Below are 20,184 nucleotides of genomic sequence, written 5' to 3' on the forward strand. Positions count from 1 at the left end.
TCACTTTCCTGTCTCCCCCCCCCCCCCCCAAAAAATTAAAGAAGAAGGAAAAGGCAGTAAGCATAGGAGTGTGTTACAACGTTTGGTGTTGCCACGTGGCTTCATGCTCTACAATCTGCACCTCAGGGGGTTTTAGTATAGTTCTCTCACACCTTGCAGCATTTGCCCTTTAGGTTGGAGCATGACGGCAGTCAAACCTTTGGGATTTTGATTTTTTCCTCACCTTATACGGTGTCCTCTTGGCTGTAGGGTGTTCTGTGGTAATAAGCAAACTTGCACTTATTACTTGTGGTAATAAGTGACTTGCATAAGGGTTTGAGTTGAGTGGGAGAGCTGTCTGAGAACCAGTGACCCAATGTACCTTGAGGAGATGCTTGGTTTTTCACAGGCATGTGGAAAGAAAAAAATTAAGACCCTATTTTATTAGTGTAAGGTGCAATCCTACAATAATTTGGCTTAAACCTTTAGAATATGACATTATGACACCACTTCCAGTATAACATTTTGGTAGGGCATGTTTTGGACTTTTACTGATCTATTCCGTTAGTCTTGTGCTGCTTATCATGTTGCAGAAAAGTAAAGTCATGTTGTACTGTAGGACACAGATGTTAGACATCTGATGACTAATACTGCATTTGTGCTTACAACTTGTAATCTACTTGTAATTCAGCAGTAGATCTGTGATGAACTGATTTGCAAGTGAAAGTGTCCAGGCAATAATTTTTCAGAGTTTGTCTTGATCAGATTCTTGGGGCTGTCAGAGCTACCTCCTTTAAAGCTGATTTTTGATCCATGTTTCCTAAATGTTCAGTAATCATTGGAATTGTTTAGTAATGGTGCATGGAAGAATCAGTTTCCTGTGAATAAAGCTATTAAAAAAAAGAGAAAAAAAAAAGAAAAAAAAAGCTTGTCACAGATTTTTATACACTTCAGTAATGGATTTATTTGAAAAGCTTTTATTACCTGTTCTAGTTTTAATAGAAAACTGTGATGAAGCACTAAAGCAGAGTGCAGAACCAAGCATAGAATCATACATACTACATAAAGATCCTAGTTATAGTAAACAACCCAAGATGTGTTCTGTTCAAGTACATGCTGGATCTTAGTCAGTGTCCCATTTCAAACAGCTGGGGATGTTCAGGGGTTGGTTGAAATCCATTTTCTGCAAATTGTCCCACTTAATCCCTTTCCTCTGGAATACTGTGCTTGCATTCCCTGCACACTCTCCCCATCTGCTTTTGATTTGTTCTTCCTGACATTTGCAAATGAAAGAAGTGACTCTTACTGATCTTTCCTTCTTGCTTTTGGATTTATTCCAGGTTTCTTACTAACATGATGCTCTGCTGAGGTCTTTTAAATCACTAGATCCAGCTACTAAAGACTTCTTGTTTACCCTTATCCCAATTTAATGTCTTAATGCATAAAACTTCCCTATACTTTTCAATTTGGTTGAAGCCACAGGCTCTCTGAGTCTTAAATGGAGCTGTTGACAAGTAAAATAGATGCTTTATAGGTTGAGAGATTGACTGTATTATTGTGACATCATATGCTCTGTGTGATCATGCAGCATCTAAATGGATGTCTTTTCTTCTTTTTTTTTTCTCCCTTTAGGTTCTGTAACTGATAAACCATCGAGCCAGGGTAATTCGGGAAGGAAAGGTGAGTGGAGTCCTGTGCTTCACCAACTTTTGTAACAGCAGCTGCCCAGCCAAGTCCCTTAAGATAGCTCAGAACATGGGTTCCTCACCAGCTCCAAGGTGCAGGGGTGGATATGCCACTAGAGCTCCCCTTTCAGGAGGAGGAATAAGATGACTGTTCTGCTCCCTGTGGAGTAGAAAAGGGTGTTCTCTGCTCTGTGCTTCTCAGCTGAGTTGAAGTACAAAAAATCTGAGCTTCCCAAAGGAGTGGATGGTCCAGAATAACCTCTGCTTGTTCACCTTGAAGTAACATACTGAGCATTTCTCAGTAAAATCCCTAGAGATTAGGAAGGCTGTCAGTATGATCTGTATTCTGGGAAACATGAGTGCCAATGTCATGGTTGTGGCTTTGTATGCGTTGAAAGTTGGGTTTTTTAACAGTGCATAAAACTCTCTGGCCAGTTGGAGCAGTGCTGAATTAAACCTTATCAGTGCCTGGAAACCTCACAGGCATTGATTCTCCTTCTTTACACTCCTGTCTTCAGTCCTTGCCCTTCCTGATCAAGGCATTAGATGGGTCATTGTTCTTCTCCTGTGAGTATTCATAGCTCTTCCCTGTGTCCTCTGGTTTGCGTTTGCTGCAATGGTTTTGGGAGGGCTGATCACTGAAGTATTGAGGAGCACTCAAATATGTCTTTAGGCCTTTTCCACACCCTAATTTTCAGCCTTTTCCCCCCCCTAGCCCCAGTGGAGGAGAGTCAACTTTGACTTTGTCTCTGTACTCCAGGAAAGCTGTGCTGAATGCATCCTCACTTCTGCTGGTGAGGATGAATGCTTTTTCCTGGGAGAAGTTCCTGTTTTGATAACCAGAGCAGGATTTTTAGTGCTGACTCTCTAAACAAGTTATTCCTGACACTTCAGAATGAAGGAAAACACTGACTTTGGTGCCAATACTTTGAGGGACATCTTCCATGCTGGGAATGTCAATCAGGTCCTGAAAGCACTTAATGGGGATTCAGAGATCTATTTTGAGCATATCTGCTCTGCTGCCTATCGCTTGTATATAATAGCTTAAGGTAAGGAGAAGAAATATGCAAGGAAAACTACTTAGCTGAGACTGAATACTGAAGCCTGTTTCTTATTTTAAGTAAGGATATGTCTCTTTAAACCTGTAATTATGCATTAATGTGTAATTGGCACCTGAACACATGGTTATAATTCTGTTAATGCAATCATTGCCAGTCTAGCCTGAAGTACAAGCAAATCAAATAGCTCTTGAAATCTGCATTATTTTGGAGTTATTTGTAGGCTTTTTACCTGGGTAGTCCTCGTCTGTTCTAGAATTGAAAGCAGCTGACATTGGATTTCATGAGAAACAGGAGCAAAAGAGGAAAACATCTGAAATTGTTTTTTCTTCCGCACTCCCTTTATTAATTGAGGGGTTGGAACATGCAAAAAGAAAACTGTAAATGGTATGAACTAATTTAAAATTTGTAATATAAATTGATTCTCCTTGGTGCTGCCTGTGGCATCCTGTTTCAAGGATGGTATGCTTGGTCATGTGGCTGCAGAAACGTCCTGTGCAGTAGCTGTCAAAGGGGAAGCGTTTCCCTTTGGGCCAGAACGCTTCAAGCAGTCATGTAAACTTTGTCTCCTGCAGTTCTGAATCTGTTCATATCTGCTAGAAACCCACACATAAGCAAGTCTGGCCCTATTCCATCATGTTAGAAAAATACTTACGAACAGCTATTTAATGGGTCTTTGAAAATCAAGAGGGCTTTTAGAAGCTGTAATAATTTGGTTTAAAATTTGATGGACATAGCATTACTTTTTCATCTTGTGGTGAAAATGACTAATCTAAAAATGAATTCATCCTTCTTATCAGTTTTTTTTTCCTTGCCTTAAGTTACCTTGATTCAAAATTCCTGTGTCAGGTCCTGTTGGAAGGAAGCTGGAATCAAGAACAGCCTGGCTTTCTTGAAGTAAGGTGGTTGCTGCAAGTCTGGCTTCTCTGAATACTGATGGCAAGCCAGCATGCACATAACCATTTGTTCTAGCTGAGTGTTCAGACACTTGCTGCAAAGATTACCCTTTGCAAGGTGACAAAAGGGGCAGAATGAAGAGAGGCCCAGCAGGAACTGGGTCAGTGATGACTCTTCTGTTGCAGCAGCACAGCCTGGAAACTTCTGATATTTCTTTGGGCAACTGCCATCTGATTTGGGAGCTTTTGGAATTTTCCTGTTGCACAGCAGACTCCCCTCTCTCTCCATCCCTGAGTGAGGGTCTTGTAGTCAAAGAGCATATCTGGCACAGAATAGGTACTCTGAGGAAGACAAAGAATAGCTAAGACTTTCAAAAGTGATTTATTTTTTCTCATTCATGCAGGAATGTAAAATATGAGCTAATAAACTCCATGCCTTTCAAGTCTTCAGGGCAAAAGGGTGGAGGCTGCTCTGCCTTAGAAACAGTGTGGATGGGTAGGCTTATGCTGCTGGCTAATAAATGAAGACTTTACTAGCATATTAGCTCTCCTTTAGAAGAAGCAAATTAATGTTGGAAGGAGAAAAAGGCTGGTTATTGGTAATAACTCTTTCTCCAGATCTTTTGCCCTCTTTTCCTTCCTGTTGAGCTCTAATTTCTGGGGCTCAGTAGGTATGTTGGAGTACCGGAAGATATGAGGTAGCACATGATTCCGCTCACAGGCTCTCTCATTACTGATAGGAAGAAAACAAAATGGCTTTATGTTCATGTGGCTTGGCATGTAGTTCCAGAAAGTGGTTCTGTGGAGCTTTCTACAGAGAACAAGTAAGCATGCTGGCAAGAGGTGGTGCTTATTTCTAAATTCCGTGCTCTGGTTATCCATATTTACATTGCTGCTATTGCTGTATGATGCAATGCCAGTTAATCATACAATTTAAATGCCCCATAAGGTAATTTAAATCATACAATTTAAATGCCCCATAAGGTAATTTAAATCAAATTAAATTGGCACCAAAGCTAAAACTTTAAAATAGGCCATATTGATTTGTTCTGTGCCTGAGAAGTGTTCAGTTGCTGGGAGGCAGAGCAGACCTGGGCCTGAGGAGATGGAAGTGTGTTTGCATGAGGTGGAATGGAAACCCAGGCCCTCCAGGGCATGCTTGCTTTGTGACTTTGCAGCTCAGACACTTGCCAATGTCCTTTTTGTGCTGAATTTTTCCCAGAAGTGAAGAAAAAATTCCAAAGAAATGTAATTGCTCTTCTGTGAGATTAGGATATCCAGAACCTGCAGATTTCTTTTGCTCTTTGTACAGTCCTTTCTCATAAGGAGCTTCTTGCATTAATTTGCTCCAGTTGCTGCTTAGTTTGGTGGTCCTGAGGCACTAGGAAAATGCACGCTGTCCTCTAGAGGTCTGGATCTCCCCAGTCTCTCCCACTAGGACGTTGTTAATGTTTTAAGAAGCAGTGAAAGGCATCCTTGGAGCCAACCTTACTGGATTTCTTCCCTGCCTAAAGAATGCAGAGCATTCCTTTCCAGCCACAGGGACATTGTGCCATACTTTGAGACAAAAGAAGTAAACATGGAAAAAAAATAAAGTTCTATTTTCTTTATCTGGGAAGTGTTGAGGTTTTAGCTCAGATTTAGCGTATTGCAATTAGAAGTAGTGTTTTTTTACAGTCACCAAGAAGGTTTTAAAAGTAGTCTGGTTAGGAATCAGAGGGATGTGAAAAACAACCATGTAACTGCTTATCTCTGTAAATTCACCTGGTCTTCCTTCTTAAAACTGGAAACAGAAAATTAAAAATGAGTGAAGAGGAAATATATTGAAGTGGGGATACTGGCTCATTAGTGGTAGTTTACTGTTCTGGACACTGTATGGTACCATTTTTAAACCATCTGAATGAAGTAAATGGAAAAGGATGGATCCCAGTAATGTGGGATTTAAAGTGATGCAACTGCAGGGTAAATTTGGGCTGGAGTACCTTTCAGTGTCAGTCATGAAGAGTCTTGAGTGATATGAACTCCCTTTGTCTTGTATAAAGTCTTTAACAGTGCAAAATGTTCCAGACCTGTTTTGACTTGTCTTGTTTCCCTATTGCAAAAGCTGACAATAGCATGTGCAATTGCCTGAACAGTTGTTGGTGAAACGTAATGCAGAAGAGCAAAGCCCAGGCTGAGCTTGTTGTACACTCACTATCTTACGTGTAGACATGACTCTGGTATGGAGCTGCAAAAAGCTTTTTCTCTGTGAGTTTTGCAGCATGCAAGAAAACACTGAAACAGTTTATGAAAACTAAGATGAACAACTTGAAATTCCTGCTGAGAAACCTAAGATGAGCAACTTGAAATCCCTGCCAATTAAACATGTAGAATTGGGTTCCTTTTTGTGGGTTTAACTGTCAGAAATTAGTTTAAAGGCAGGCTTTGTTGGCAGGAAAATACTGGGCTGCAATTGTGGGCAAGTTGGCCCGTTCTGTGGCTTTTTTGGTGCTTTTTTCCAAGAGTCTTACCTCTAGAAAATGCTAATGGCCCACTTATGCAGCCAACAGACTGAGCAATTTGAATCAGTAATGAGCCATTAGTGTGAGTCAGTAATTAGGCTGAGTGGTAAAGGGTGAACACTCTCCTCAGGCAAACCCAGGCAAAGGAGACTTGAGGAAAATAAGTGGAGCCACTTGTACCTGGGGACCTGGAAGCTCTGTCTGCTGGTGGTAAGAAGTCAGGTGCAGCTTGCCCTAACTCACCTGCCCTCAGCTTGCAGGGAGAGGAGCACATGGTCTCAACAGGATGTCTCACAGAAGACAGATAATACCTTGACAAAAACTGTCAAATTGAAATGTGACTAAAATACCAGACTGGGACTTTGGTCTTCACCTTCTCCAGATCTTTCTGGATTCAACTCAGTATTATGTATTGAAACACAACTGTGCTGTTACACAAATCGAGCTTCAGCTGTGTCTCCAGCCTCATAAACACTGAGAAAATGCTTTGGTGTCTTTAGCAGTTAGTGGAGAATACAGCAAAGAAAGAGAAATATTGTGTGGCCTTCATCAGTAAGATGAAGTGAATACAAGTTTACTGAGGCAGTATGAAGTCAAGTGATGGTTCTAGTTGGTGAACACCATCTTATGTTTAATTTCTTGCAGAACATCAGCAGGTAGCAAGTCTGCAGAGCTACCCAAATAATTCATCTGGATCCCTTATGTTTAGTGTATATATTTAAATAAAAAAATATATACTAATTTAGAAACCCAGATGAAGAATTTTCATGCAAGTATCATTTTCTGAACTGTTTAACTTCATCATGTGATGTTCCTAGACCAGGACTGATGTGTTTTTCAGGTCTTTCATGGGTAAAAGATACAAGTGTGCTGAAAATGTGCACGAACAATTTGATGCTTGTGGATAGAGCTGGGTGTATAGTGTAGCTCAGTGGAAAGTCAGACTGTACTATGCATATGTAATAAGCTTCCTGAAAGCAACCAATTTGCTATGTGTGCGTGCTACAGGAGTGCTGCAAGTCCTTCAGATGTGCAAAAGCTTGATTTGTTCTACCACATATTGATGATGGCAGTTTCTCAGTCTACCCTGTTAAAATAAGGGAGTTAGGGAACAGTCTATGGGAAAAACATGAATATGTGCTGCTTTTCATGAAACTAGGATAAAAGCTCAGTTGACTAAGAAGTTAAGGGGGGGGTTAGTGTAAAAAAAAAAGCAGTCCTGCAATAGCTCAAGTGAGCTGTGAACAAAATTTCTGTAGCAAATGGAATTTGTAGCACATAAGATTCTGGTTAGCTCATATTTTTATTTCCAAGCAAACTTAGCAGTAGAATTGAAGTTTGCTTCCCTATTATAAGAATAGTTCTGTAAAAAATACTATTAACTTAATCAGTAGGTTTGCCAGCTTGTAAATAGTCAGAATTCTCTCTGATTCCTGTTGCTGTCTCTATACTGTGTGTCATCTAGAAAATTATTTCTTAAGTTCCAGTTAAATGTAACTGTGGAAAGCAAGTCAATTTCACAGGTATGGTAGACTGTAGTTTGCCAACATAACAGATTTTATTAGATAGCAAAAACCCAGCTTTTGCATGGGAATTGTGATCAATTTTTTGAAAACAGAGGAATGTAATTTTACAGTATTGTGTATATTGGATAACTTTCCCAGAGCAATGTTCTAAAAGCACTTAGATATATCACATGAAGCAAACAGATTTTTGAAATATTAAGGTCTAGAAGTAAAACTTCAAATTTGTTACATAAACAGTAGAACTAAAACAAATCCTTTTGGTTCCCCACATCGCTGCCTTGTCTGAAATTGTTTAGTTTTCCTCAAGACTTTTTTGTGGGCCTCAGAACATATGTATCAAATTTGAGACTGAAGAAAGTTTCATTGGCAAGTATAAAAGAAGGCAAATTCTGTTTTAACGTGTATTTTGTTTGGTATAATGCAAGAATTCTGCTTTCATCTATAAAGTAGCAGTTCCAATCGGTAGCTTAGTCTATATAATATGACTTAATAAAATTGTAGTTTACAAGTGTTATTATAGCAATCTACAGACAAGTCCTGTCTGTAACGCCTTAAGAACAGCTGTAAAGGTTTTTAAATTATTAAGTCATAGTATTGAGCAACCTGGTGAGTAGATCTAATAAGTAGACTAACAATTGATTAAACAACATCTGTTAAGTTATTATTAACTGTTTATGTGCTATACATGGATTCCTGGTGTCTGATCATTACAGCTTGCAGAGAAATGGAACAACACTGGGGTCTGTCAGTTGGTTTTGTTGTTAAAATACTTTATGTAGGCTCAAAACCTTTTCTCTTTTGAAAGAGTTGTTGACATTATTCTTCTCATGCTTTATACAATCTAGACATCTGAATGTTAGTGTTGTTTTCTTTCAAATCAGGGTAATGCACCAGGAAATGTGTTTTGTCGTGGTGCAGGTGTTTGGTCAAGGGGCTGGAAATACTTTCCTTTCAACTCCTTTGCCCCATGAGCTCTGTCAAAGTTTCTCTATAAGAGAAATAAACTATGAAATTGTGGTGGGAAATCTTGAATGCATGCAGACCATGTGTGCCCTTAAATAAGGTAGGGAGAAGCTGGAGCGACAAGCCCACTGTTTGTTCAAGTTCCTGAGATGGCACCTAAGGGAATTAAAGCTTCTTTACAACATGTCTATCTGGAATAATAGCTTTCCTCTGTGTGCTCATCTGGACTTTTGTTCTATCTTGACAGCAAGGGAGCTGCACTGCAAAATGCTTTGATAAAGGCTAAGGATGGGAGAAGTCTTCCGCACTGACTGATCTTTTCTGGGCAGTGTTTTTGTCTTTTATTACATGTTCCTCTGCTCAGCCTGGTGCTCAGTTTCTGATGGGACCTTCAGGTGCTGCAGCAAAGCAATTTGTGTAAGGACTTGACAGGTTTCATCTTGACTGTTCAGCTTCTCACAAATATGCCATTAAATGAGATGATTCTTCAAATCAGCTGTCTCTGGTTAATTTTGAACAATACACCTGTAGATGTCTGGCAGTCTGTAACTTGAAGATTGACCTTCACCTTAAAATAAAATTGTTAATTTTTAGAATGTGTTGTCACTTATACCCTGTGTACACTGAGATGCTTTATTCTGTACTTACACATTTCCTTCTGAAGCACATTAGATCCTTTGGAGGTCCTTCCAGCACTACTGTTACCATATCTGATTCCCTCTGTTCTCCATTCCTTCCCTCACAGAGGAGAATTGTTCCTTTGGTGTCATAATCAAATAGAAAACCTCCTTAGACAATATTCAGATTCTGGGGTGAAAAAGCTGGGGCTATGTAGTTAGAGAGCAAAGTTGTGTTCACTCACTAAAGCCCTGACGCTCCTCTTTAATGATCCAGGGAGGAAAAAACTTGTGGAGACAAGCAGTGGAAAAACATATATTCCCCCTCCCCTCCTTTTTCTTCATTTTCACACATGCAATACAGATATAACAGTGAGGTATCCATTCTCTTTGCCTGCGAGGAAATGAAAAGGCGTATTGTAAGCCCAAGGCTAGTCTGGTTGTCAGCCAGGAATTAGTCCTCTAAAGGAGAAAGGGAGAGGGGCTGGCAAGAGAAGAAGCTGGAAATGAGGAGCTGGAAGGGGGAAAGTACACTCTGAGATAGGTTGGTTAGAGGTGGCAGGGGTCTTGTGCTTCCTCAGTCTGCAGGTGTTGGGAGAAAGGAAGGCAGCTTACACACAGGCATGTGTCTGGGGGAGCAGGGTCAAAAATTTAGACTATTTACTTAATCCCTTGGAAAGGCTTTTTTCTCTTCTGTTTTCTTTTTGTGTTTAACAGACTGCTTTACAGGGGACACGTGTGGTAATTAACACATGCAGCTGTAGGGCTTCAGCCATATGTCTGAATTTCAAATGGCCATTGATCTGGCAAATTTGCTGCTGTCTCCAACCCCCCACTTATAAGCCTTGAAGATGTGGGAGAATTTATAGAGTCTCTACCTTGTAGAAACCAGAGCTGGAAGGAGAGGAGTGAAAGGGAATGTGAGTGATACTGGGGAGAGAAGGAAGAAAGCGTGGTACTGCAACCACACTCTTCCATGCCTCTTGCCCCAGCTCACTATGTATTACCAGCTAGCTTCAAAAATGTTTCCAAAGCTAGGGATCTTGTTATTACTATATAAAGCTTGCAAAACAATTGTTGGGGATTTTTTTCTTAATCAGAATCACAGTGTTCTTGTAGGCATTTCAGACGTGCTCCCTTTTCCACAGCTGCAGCTATCTGGGCTCTTGCACAGCTTAGAAGTGACAAGGTGGTAGTTGATTGTGGGCTTTGAGCAGCCTTTCAGGGGAGGTAGTTGAGGAGAGGGTGTCTGTTGGGCTATGTGGAAACAGAAAATACTTCACATCAAAGGAGAGGCTCCTGGAAAAGAAGAAGAAGAAAAAAAGTGATATATTTTAGGTAGAATAAAACCAGAGAGGCTAAACTAAACAATCATAAGGTGGTTGTTGCTTTTGCCAGCAGTGATCATGCAGCTGTTGCCAGTGCTATAGAGCGTTTTGCAAACTTTGCTCAAAGTCTGGGGCAATGTCAAGTGCTAAAAATCTTGCTATGAGATATGGTGCCTTAAACAAAATATTTCTTTGTGTGGAAACTTTTTTGCTCCCTGTTTTATTTCAAATGTCACTCAAGGCAGTGAGCCAAATGGAAGATGGTTCAAAATTAAGATACTGTAGCTTAAAATTCTGCAGTATCTATGATACTTGTAGTGTTTACAGGGTGAGAAATAAAAAAGTTCTTCTACCAAGTACGAAACTATAAAAATGTTAAGCATCTCTTCCTCTACTTTCCCTCCTTCAATCTATTTTTAAACATTCCCAGTGCTAGCTATTGCTGATTTTTTGATCTCATCACTCACTCTACAGTGTAAGTAATGCTGACGCTTTGGAGGTGTTTCTGCTTTGGATTAAAAAAAAAATAAAAAAATCCACCAACAAGCATTCCTAACAGTCTATAGTCCAGCTTTTGCTGACTGTGATTTACCCAGCCTGTATAATATTGCTGGTGTGTTTCTCTCTCTTGTGCCTCTTCTCTCTAGTATCCCTGTGAAGCTTAGTGCCAGGACTGTGGAGCAGCCGTGTATTACATTGTCTCTTCTAACTCACCTCCCTTTCCTCAGTTCATTAATACAGACAGTGCTCCTTCTTGGAGGAAGATGGCCTAAGGTCCCTTCTATGGATTGGCACTAGCTTTTCCAAATAATTTGGTTGTAGCCTATATTGATATGCACTTGGATGCAGTTTTTATTACACAGATATAGAGCCTAATTCTTCTTTATTCAGTGTTTATTACAGCTTATTTCCTTTCAATTGTTAATCTCCCTGAAGAATAAGGTAATTTCAATTCTTCCCCTCATCTTCACTACCTTGATCCTTTTCTGTAGAAAAAAAGGAAGTGCTGGATTTACAGCTGTATAATTGCTGGGTTGTATTTACCACAGCAAAGCTTTTCTGTGCCATTTGACCTGTGAAGGTGTCTGCTGGTCAAAATGAGCCGTGGAGACTCTGCTTTGAAACTGACTGCCATCCCTACAGCCAGCTGCCACTGGTACTTGGTAAATATGTCATCATTCCTCAGCAAATGTGTTAGGTAGGCATGATTTTTGGTAATAGGTAGTTTTTGGTGCTATGTGTTATGACCATACCAAAAAAAAACATTTAGTCCCCCTGATTCTTTTAACTGTGTTTCCATTTCCCCTCAGGTGTGTGTCTCAGTAGGGGGATGGCATTAGACTCTTGAAGGACAGCTTAAGTACACAGCTGCATGAAAAATATTCTTTGCTCCCATTGGGAGCCTCTTTCTGCAGCCTGTATGTGTTTTTTAGTTTCTAAGGCATTCCAATAGCCTTCCCAGGTGTTGTCGTAGCTGATTTTTTACATACTGAAATTGTTGCTGGTTCATAGGGAGAAGAGCCACTTTCCGTGGTGGTCGAGGTTCATTTCTTTAGCTGTGCAGAACATTGCCAGCAGCTGTGAAACATCAGTCTGCAATGACAGGCAGGCTGAGATCCTGTCTGAAAATTTACCAGATGACAGAAGCAGAGCCTGGAAGCTGAGCTGGGACTCTGAGCTTTGTTCCTCTTCTCCTTTCTCAACAAGTAGTTGAAGTAGAGTGTTTTAAACATTATTACTTTGCTCATGAGGATGGGCTCATAGCTTGGCTGCTGCTAGATACTACGTTCTGAAATTATCTTAATTATTCATTAGTATTGTGAAATAAACATACAAGTCAATATATGGCACTTATACGTTGCATTTCTAGGTAAGCTGTTCAGTGGGGCTAATGGACTCTAGTCCAAAGAGATATTTTAGTGTTGTCCCTGCTGCTGTATAGCTTATTTCAGAAGATATATGAACAAAGTAAAAGAATGAATTTTGAAACCATGGGATTGGGAATATGGTTATCTTTCAAGCTAAAAGTATTGTATAGTTTATGCAGTATTTTAAAAAAATGAGAACGTTTTGGTTTTTAACTCAGTAAAGTAGCTAGAACAGCAGTTGGATAGAAAAATGCAGCAATACCAGGGAAATAGTCCCTTCTTCCAAAGAATTGCAGTACTTCACCTATGATGGAAGGGAGGGACTAAGCTTAAAGGGAGAAGGGCTTGAATCTGATAGAGTGGAAATTGTAGATTAAGAAAAATTACTTGTATCATAGCAGCTCCCTCAAGAGCCTTTAAATGGATATGCAGGTTTTTTTTTTTTTTTTTTTTTTTCTTCTGGCAATTTGAGCCACTCTGGAAGTGAAGTAAAGGTTTTCTACTTAAATCAAGACAATTAAAATCACTGGCAACCTAGTTGCCATTATCTTTGAGGCAGTGGCATAATTGGAGGCTTGGTTCTATAGGTCAGAGTTGATCACAAGACTGTGTATTTCTAAGTCACAGGATGATTTCTGTTTGCTTGAGGAATAAAACTGCTGCTGGGATTGTTACAGAAGGGTGAGAATAAGAAGCCTCTGAAAGTGGGTGAGGGCACAGTGGGGACAATGTCCTCACAGCTTGACAGTGATTCCATGTTGATCAAAAAGAAAGCTTTTTGTGCAAATCTAAACTGAAGATGGTCTCAAAAGTAACCTGACCTTTATTACCTGCTTCACCTTTTTAACAGATGAGGTTCAAATCTGGCCTTGGGCATTTATTTTTCCTGTTACTTCCAAATCTTTGAATAGACGTACTTTGCTATTTGGGAAGGAGTTTGGCTGTGAAATCTGAACACTGTAAAACTGCAGGAAGGTAAACCTATGTGCAGTGACAGGTCTTCTCCATTGAAGCTTCCTAGCATTTGACCTCAGAAATGCTCTGATAACCAAACTAAGATCTGATCATATGCTTCTTTATCCCATATCTTATGTACAAATTGCTTTTATAGAGAAGATCGTCTCTATGTTGGAGTTTGGCCAAAAAATTAACTGAGAATTCTGGTTCTAAACAACAGGACTGTGTACAGGCTACCTGTGGGGTACTGCTACTTCTTGTCCAAAAGTCCAAGCCTGCAAAGTTGGTTAAGACTGCGGTTTACAGTTTGGAGAGAAACTGGCTGCAAACCAAATCTTATTTTTGAGGTTTTGAATCCCTCACTTATTACTCAGTAGAACAAAAGAGAGATCACACAAACTTGTGGCTCCCTGCTCTCCTCCTAAATTAGTTGATTGCACTATATTGGGGATTTTAGCTTGAGAAAGGGGAGAGCAGAGGGTGAGTCTCAAGTTTGAATTAGGTGAGTGCTCTTAAATAATGGCTTTAATAATCTTCAGGTAGCTTGTCTTCTGCTCAGAAGCATGCCCATACACTTGAGAAAAATGTTCTTTGGAATTTTAGATTTTTGTACGTGTGTTAAAACAACAACTTTTCACAAGTAGTGAAGCAAATTTGCATTATGAGAAAGTTCAGCTTAATTCTCTGATCTCTGTAGCTGCTGCTTGTTCAAATAACATGTAGCGTCTCTGCATTGGCACCAAAATCCCTAGCAGTTTTGCCATCAAAGAGGTAAAGTCTAATGGCTCAGTTTTCAACTGCCTTGTCTTCCATGCAGCAGCACTAGGAAGATGTTTTTTTCTCCCCAGAAAGGTTTGCACAACTTACAGAAGGGAGTCAGGTATTTTAAGTGGTAATTACCTTAAGGACTTGGTTCAACCTACAAAGTTCAAATCTGAATCTGGATCTGAACTTTCCCAGAGGCAGGGGGTGTTTTTGGACATTGTATTGGTTTGACCTGTTATAGTGCAAGCTCTGAAATACAGGTCCAGATGTGGGCTGGGATTTTGTATCTTTCCAAGTATGAGACATTAAGGGTCACTTTTACATGACACATAATTGAAATAATGTAAAACTGGATCTCATGTTGGGGAAGGTGTCTACAGCATTATGTTTGAAGGGTAATACCTTGCTATGTCTTAATTTTTCAAAAGAAGCTGTTTAAAGGCTGCAAAGACTGAGAGGTTAGAGGGGAGGTTTCTTTTGGCTAATTACTGTAGAACTCCCTTTAGAACTTAGGCAGTAAATAAGGACTTTGGATTTTAGAGAGATTCTGTCTGAATCTCAAGATTCAATAGTTTTAAAGCCACTGAACCCCAGAGACTAGAGCATTGCTATTAATGAGTGCTGCTCCAGACTGCTTTTGACACATTTGCTTTTGAAGGACCAGACCCAGGAAGAGGGAGCTCTTTGTTTGTGGTCAGAATAAACTCATTGTACACCCAGACAATTAACTCTTCAGTCGACTTGCCAGCCTCTGTAAAGCACTCCACTCCCCTCTCTGTCTACCTCCAGTTCTATTCAGACACTTAAGCACACCAGTGTTTTTTGTTTATTATTCTGAAAAAGTCCTTCGCAAGAATAGTCGAGCAGATCAACATTGTCCTCCCAGCAGCATTTATCTCTGCCTGGCAGTTTGTGTGTCAATCAGGAATCAAAAAGCCAAACAGAGGAGGCTTTGAATTGTGTCACAGGGGTCAGAGTTACTTCCAGCTGTCTGTGCATGGGATAGGCTTTCGTGCAGGGCAAAGAATTGTGCTGCCAAACAAACACTGAGTACATTGGACCACGAAGTCCTTGGGGCTTCAGTGGCTTTTTTCATGTTGATGCACCTGCGAGGGAGATGTGAGAAGGAAGTGGGGGGAACTAATGCCTTCCAGAAGGCACAGGGAAAGGCTCCTTATCCTATCTCGTTGATATCTGGAATGCAGTGCTGAAGTAAAGGCTGCCCATGTCCATATGGCATACAAAATAGATGACGTAGGAAGAGAAAAATTACTGCAGTGACAGTGCAAGTCAACCTTTGCAGTTAGGAGCTCATTAAGCCCTACAGAGCTCTTGAGTGTAGGCATATTTTCCCCTTTTTAAGCAAAATTTTACTTCACTTGTCCATGTCCAAGTGTTTGGGGGTTGTTATATCCAAAGGCAGCACATTGCTGCTGTTTCTTAAAATTAAAGCAATAAAGAGTGAGAACGTGGCTTTTGCTGATTTGGTTAAAAAAGCTGAAGTTTTTTCATAACAGCTGTGGGATCTCTATGCATAGAAGTGGTTGGACTTGATGATCTTAGAGGTCTTTTTCAACCTAAATGACTTTATGGACAGGAGTGTGAAAACTTGGCTGGGAAGTCTGTTGGCACTGGAGTGTTTCTAGTTCAGCTGCTTGCAAAAACTTACCTTGATTGGCCAGATTGGAAGAATTTTCTTTGCATAAATGCTAACTTTCTGCACTTATATTGGCAATATATGTCTGTACCTAAAAGTTGCATAGACTATTAAATTAATTATGACTTGCTGAAATTGTTTCCTTTAATGTAGGGAAGGATTGTGGTTAAGGCAACAATTTGCTCCTCCCCTGCAATACTAGAAGGGACATGTATTTTTGTCTAAGACGCTGTGTAGTGCAAACACAAAACACAAGTTTTGTTGTCATTTTTATTTTTTCTTCTTTTTTTTTTAATACTTAAAATACCCTGGATCTGGGGGGAGTGCATAGAAATGTCAAAGTCAAAACTGCATCTTCAAGATTCGGGAACTGCATGGATACAAGGAGCCTAACTGACCGGGTGGCTCTTTGTTCATCTGACCAGAGTTACTAAAGCTGCAGGAATGAGTGTGTATGACTTGAGTCCCTCAGGAGTACTGGAGCCTAGGACAGCTCTTCTTTCTTGCTGTTGGCTTGACATCTTTGCTAAAGGTGGACTTTGCTGCATCAAACAGGACCTGCTAAGAGTTCACTCATTGTCCTGGCTCTCTGTGCTCTAAGTTACCTATTTAGCTTCAGCTGTGCTCTCTAATGACTCAGCCAAAACCAGATGATGGTAAGTGAAGGAACCACTTGACACTGGAAGAAGGCTGCCTCTTCCCAGAGCAGAGCTATGCACTTAAAATTGTCATCTGCTTATTCTATCAGTCTGACTCAAGTCTGGGACCCATTGATGTTCAAGCTATAGGCTTTCAAAAAAGATTAGATTTTGTGTGTAGCCTGGATGATTGACTCCATAAACACCTGTGCTCTTCAAAATGAAAGAAATGTTTATAGATTGTCTCATGAATTCCAGTCAGAAGAGAACATTAGCCTCCCACACCACATCTCCTACCCAGGAAAAATATACTCACTGCATAAGTCATCGGAATACTTGCATCTTCACATTAGCAGACCAAGACCTATGTGCTTCCCCAGCAACATCAACCTTCAGTATACCTTCAGTATACTTTTATCTCCTAACTTTTCCCCTTTCTACACCTTCTGTTAGGTGGCTTGAGTTGAGAATGGTAATTCACAGCAGCAGGCAGTTACTTCAAATTTTTCCATAGTAATAATGCTTTTTATGTCAAGGAGTTTACTTTTCTCCTGACTCATGGCCTAGTGCTTGTCACTCAGAGTAAAATGGTCACTTCAACAGGTGTCCTTTGCATGAACTGGATCTCCTTCTCTCTCAACCCCATTGTACGCTACAGTCATTGCAGATGTGGATGCTTGCTAGATGTTTTGCAAGGATAAGACATGGGGAAGGTTATTCTAGTGAGACCATAAAGAGTTCTTGCCCAGCACTAGTAGTAGATCAGGATGTGCAAGTAATTGTCCCAGTTTCAAGTCAATGTCAGTCAAGTGCAATAAAAACTGTTTCTGCTTATGAGCTTCTTATAGTAGTAGAGGAAGTGGAATTCTAGTTTATATCCCAGATAGCTTAATGTGAAAATGGCTTAGGGAATCTCATTTAGACCTGCCTGTTTCACTTTTGTCCTGAGGCAAGATAAAAATACCATTTTAAAGTTGACAGCAGTTGAGCCAGAAAAATCTGCTTAACTTTTGCCAGTGTACCCTAGGAAAAGGACACTTACTAGAGCAGTTTTGTAGCTTTAAAACGTCCCATGAGGAGGTATTCTGCTGAGTGATACTGTCTGTAGACAGTGGTCTTGGGAAAAGAAAGTGAGTATTCATGCTGGGTTATAAAACTTGGAAGAGAAGTATGCCAGTGAACTCCTCCTCAAGGCTCTGAAAAGATTCTGCAGCCAAGGGATGTGGTTCTGAATTACATGAGTTCTGATCTGGCAGCATTGCTATCTAGAGGGATTAGGAAGTAACACTTGATCTCTTTAATCTCTGTGACATGCTGTGTATAAGGAACTATTGCAGTGGCATGCCTCTTTTGAAAGTGTGGAATTTAACAGCTCTTTGAAGAAAGGAAGAGACTGTACCCAGTGAACATACTTCCTTACCTTTGTACCCAAAGTAACAGTATTCTGTACTTCTCATATAGTTCACAGGAGACCTTAGGCCTCTGGAATAGTTAAGGGTTTTGTTCTATGTTGAAATTTTTATTTAAGGAATACAAATGTTTTTTCAAAACTTTCAGGTAAAATAGAACTTATTTGCTCCTTGTTTGTGAGGAGCAAACAGGCCAGTGGAACAAATGTTCAGTGTGACAAACGGAGTATTGAGCGAGAGGAAAAATCACATAAGAGCAGGCAAGTATTAGGGTGGTTTTTCTGCTGAGAGGGAACAGCAGTGAAACTTGACGTAAGCTAATTTGGAACACTGAGACTTGCTGAGAATTCTCCAGTTTAAGAAAAGAAATTAGTAGTTTCAGAGTAAGAAGCTGGCAGCTGGGAGGTGAGCATGGTGTTTTTAATGAAGTGCAATTTTTGTCTTTTATTGACTATTTCATGACCTTTAAAAAACAATCAGAAATATCCCTGGCTTTTGATTTTTGAAATATGGTGAATGTAATTACAGGGCTATTGCCTATTGCATTTTTTTCTTGTATGTGTGATGAAAGAACTGTGCTTCCTTGAACAACAGGGGAGTAATTATACTTCTCTCTGTTTGCAAAACCCTTAATACTGTGCTGGGTGCTGCTACAATGTGGATTTAGTGACAATTTGGCTTTAGTAATCCAGTAAGGAAATGATTGTGTAATCCATTGAGCCATTTTACTGAGATTATCTTAAACAATAGCTTTGAACTGAAGGGTTTGTTTAATACTCTCCAGTAGCTTAATGGCTAACTTCATACAAAAGCTGCTGCAGAATTCTCTTTAAGAAGAATGTATTTGACAAATTGTAATTGCTGCTGTGTTCCTTGCACATACATGAATGTGAAAGAATCCCCCTGAACCTGAAACATCCTGTGTTCTGCCAAATTTCAAATAATGATTTGGATCAAGTGCTGTGGCTCAGATCCACTTTTAATTTTCCCCCATTGTTGGCTTCCAGGTTGCTGCTTTAAATCTGAAAAGCTGTTCTGTAATTACTTGGTGCAGAAGCATTCATCAGAGCAATAAGAAACTTATTATTGCACTGGTCTTTTTTTAACACCAGGTCTCTTCCTGTTTTGTATAACTTGAGAATTATTCACCTTTCTAGTTGTTCTATGACAGTCTTCAGCAGTTTGGGGTTGGTTTCTCAATCTTTAAAGCCATTCTGTTCACTGCTTTGTTACAGTGTAAAGTGCCATCCTAAATAAATAACAAACCATAGCTGTGGCTGCTGGAGTCTTGCAAAAGCAGAGCAACCTATTCTAACATAAAAAGTGAAGATCAGCTATTTACTTCTATCCAAAGAGCCTTTAAAGGGCAAAACCTTCCTCTTTGTAATTTAAGAAATATTCAGGATTTTTTTTCCAAATCAGTTGCTCAGACTTTAAAAAAAATAAATACTGCTTATCCAGGTTACTGGTAATGCCCAGTAACAGAAAAGCTCAGAACAAGAGCTGACTGAGGAATGGTGAGTATTTTTTCTTCTAAGTATTTTTTGTTACACTTGCAGTTTAGCATAAAACCACAGTGATGAAGAGGAACACGACAACAGGGTGTCTCATTTCTGTCAATGTCCTTTACTTCAGTGGATCTCTGAGGTCAAAATGGAATTATCAGCATGTTTTTTGCTTTCTGTGAACTAGACTACTTTGTTTGGAAATGCATAAAATAAATGAAAAGCGGAAGAGGTGTTCAAGCTTTTCCTCACTTAAAAAAACCTGCAAATACAGGTATGGGCGGAAAAAGTCTACAAGCTTCTGTTTTCCATCTCTGCCCTTCCTTTCCTTTTCCAATGGTCTCTTACTTCTGTAAATGGAGCTGGTATGAGAGAAGGGTAAGGGCAGTTATTGCCTCCTCTAGCAAGGACTGTCCCATGTACATTTCCTTCAAAGAAAGGAAATGGCCCTGTGCATCTGATGGTCATGGAGAGAGGCAAGCCTGGCTTTTCTGGCATGGACTCCTCCCTCCAACAGATTTTCACTGTGCAACTTTACATTTTAGGTTCCTGCCCACTTTGCTGCTTAGTGTCATTCTTGCCAATAACACATGCAAAGAATAGTTACTAGAAATCGAAGGTTTTAAGTCACTATATTTCAAGCAGGAAAAAAAGCCCAATTCTAGGTGTAGTAGGCTGACCCTGGCTAGATGCTAGGCATTCACCAAAGCTGCTCTGTCACTGTGCTCTGGAACTGGACTGGGGAGAAAATGTATCAAAGGTTTGTGACTTAAGGTCCAGGAGAGATCACTCGCCAAATACTGTCATGGGCAAAACAGACTCAACTAAACCT

The 20,184-nt window shown here is 40.0% G+C and overlaps 1 protein-coding gene across 13 annotated transcripts in view; it reads left to right on the forward strand.

The window, feature by feature from the left end:
- Positions 1-20,184, forward strand: part of SMOC1 (SPARC related modular calcium binding 1) — a 170,647-nt gene that overhangs the window by 102,035 nt on the left and 48,428 nt on the right. For all 13 annotated transcript variants that reach the window (XM_041459777.1, XM_041459781.1, XM_041459779.1 and 10 more), the window contains one exon: positions 1,612-1,659. In XM_041459777.1, coding sequence (XP_041315711.1) covers positions 1,612-1,659 — 48 coding nt within the window. The remainder of the gene's footprint in view (positions 1-1,611; positions 1,660-20,184) is intronic.

Source organism: Pyrgilauda ruficollis, unplaced genomic scaffold, assembly GCF_017590135.1.
Source record: "Pyrgilauda ruficollis isolate IOZ18807 unplaced genomic scaffold, ASM1759013v1 scaffold14, whole genome shotgun sequence".
NCBI lineage: Eukaryota > Metazoa > Chordata > Aves > Passeriformes > Passeridae > Pyrgilauda > Pyrgilauda ruficollis.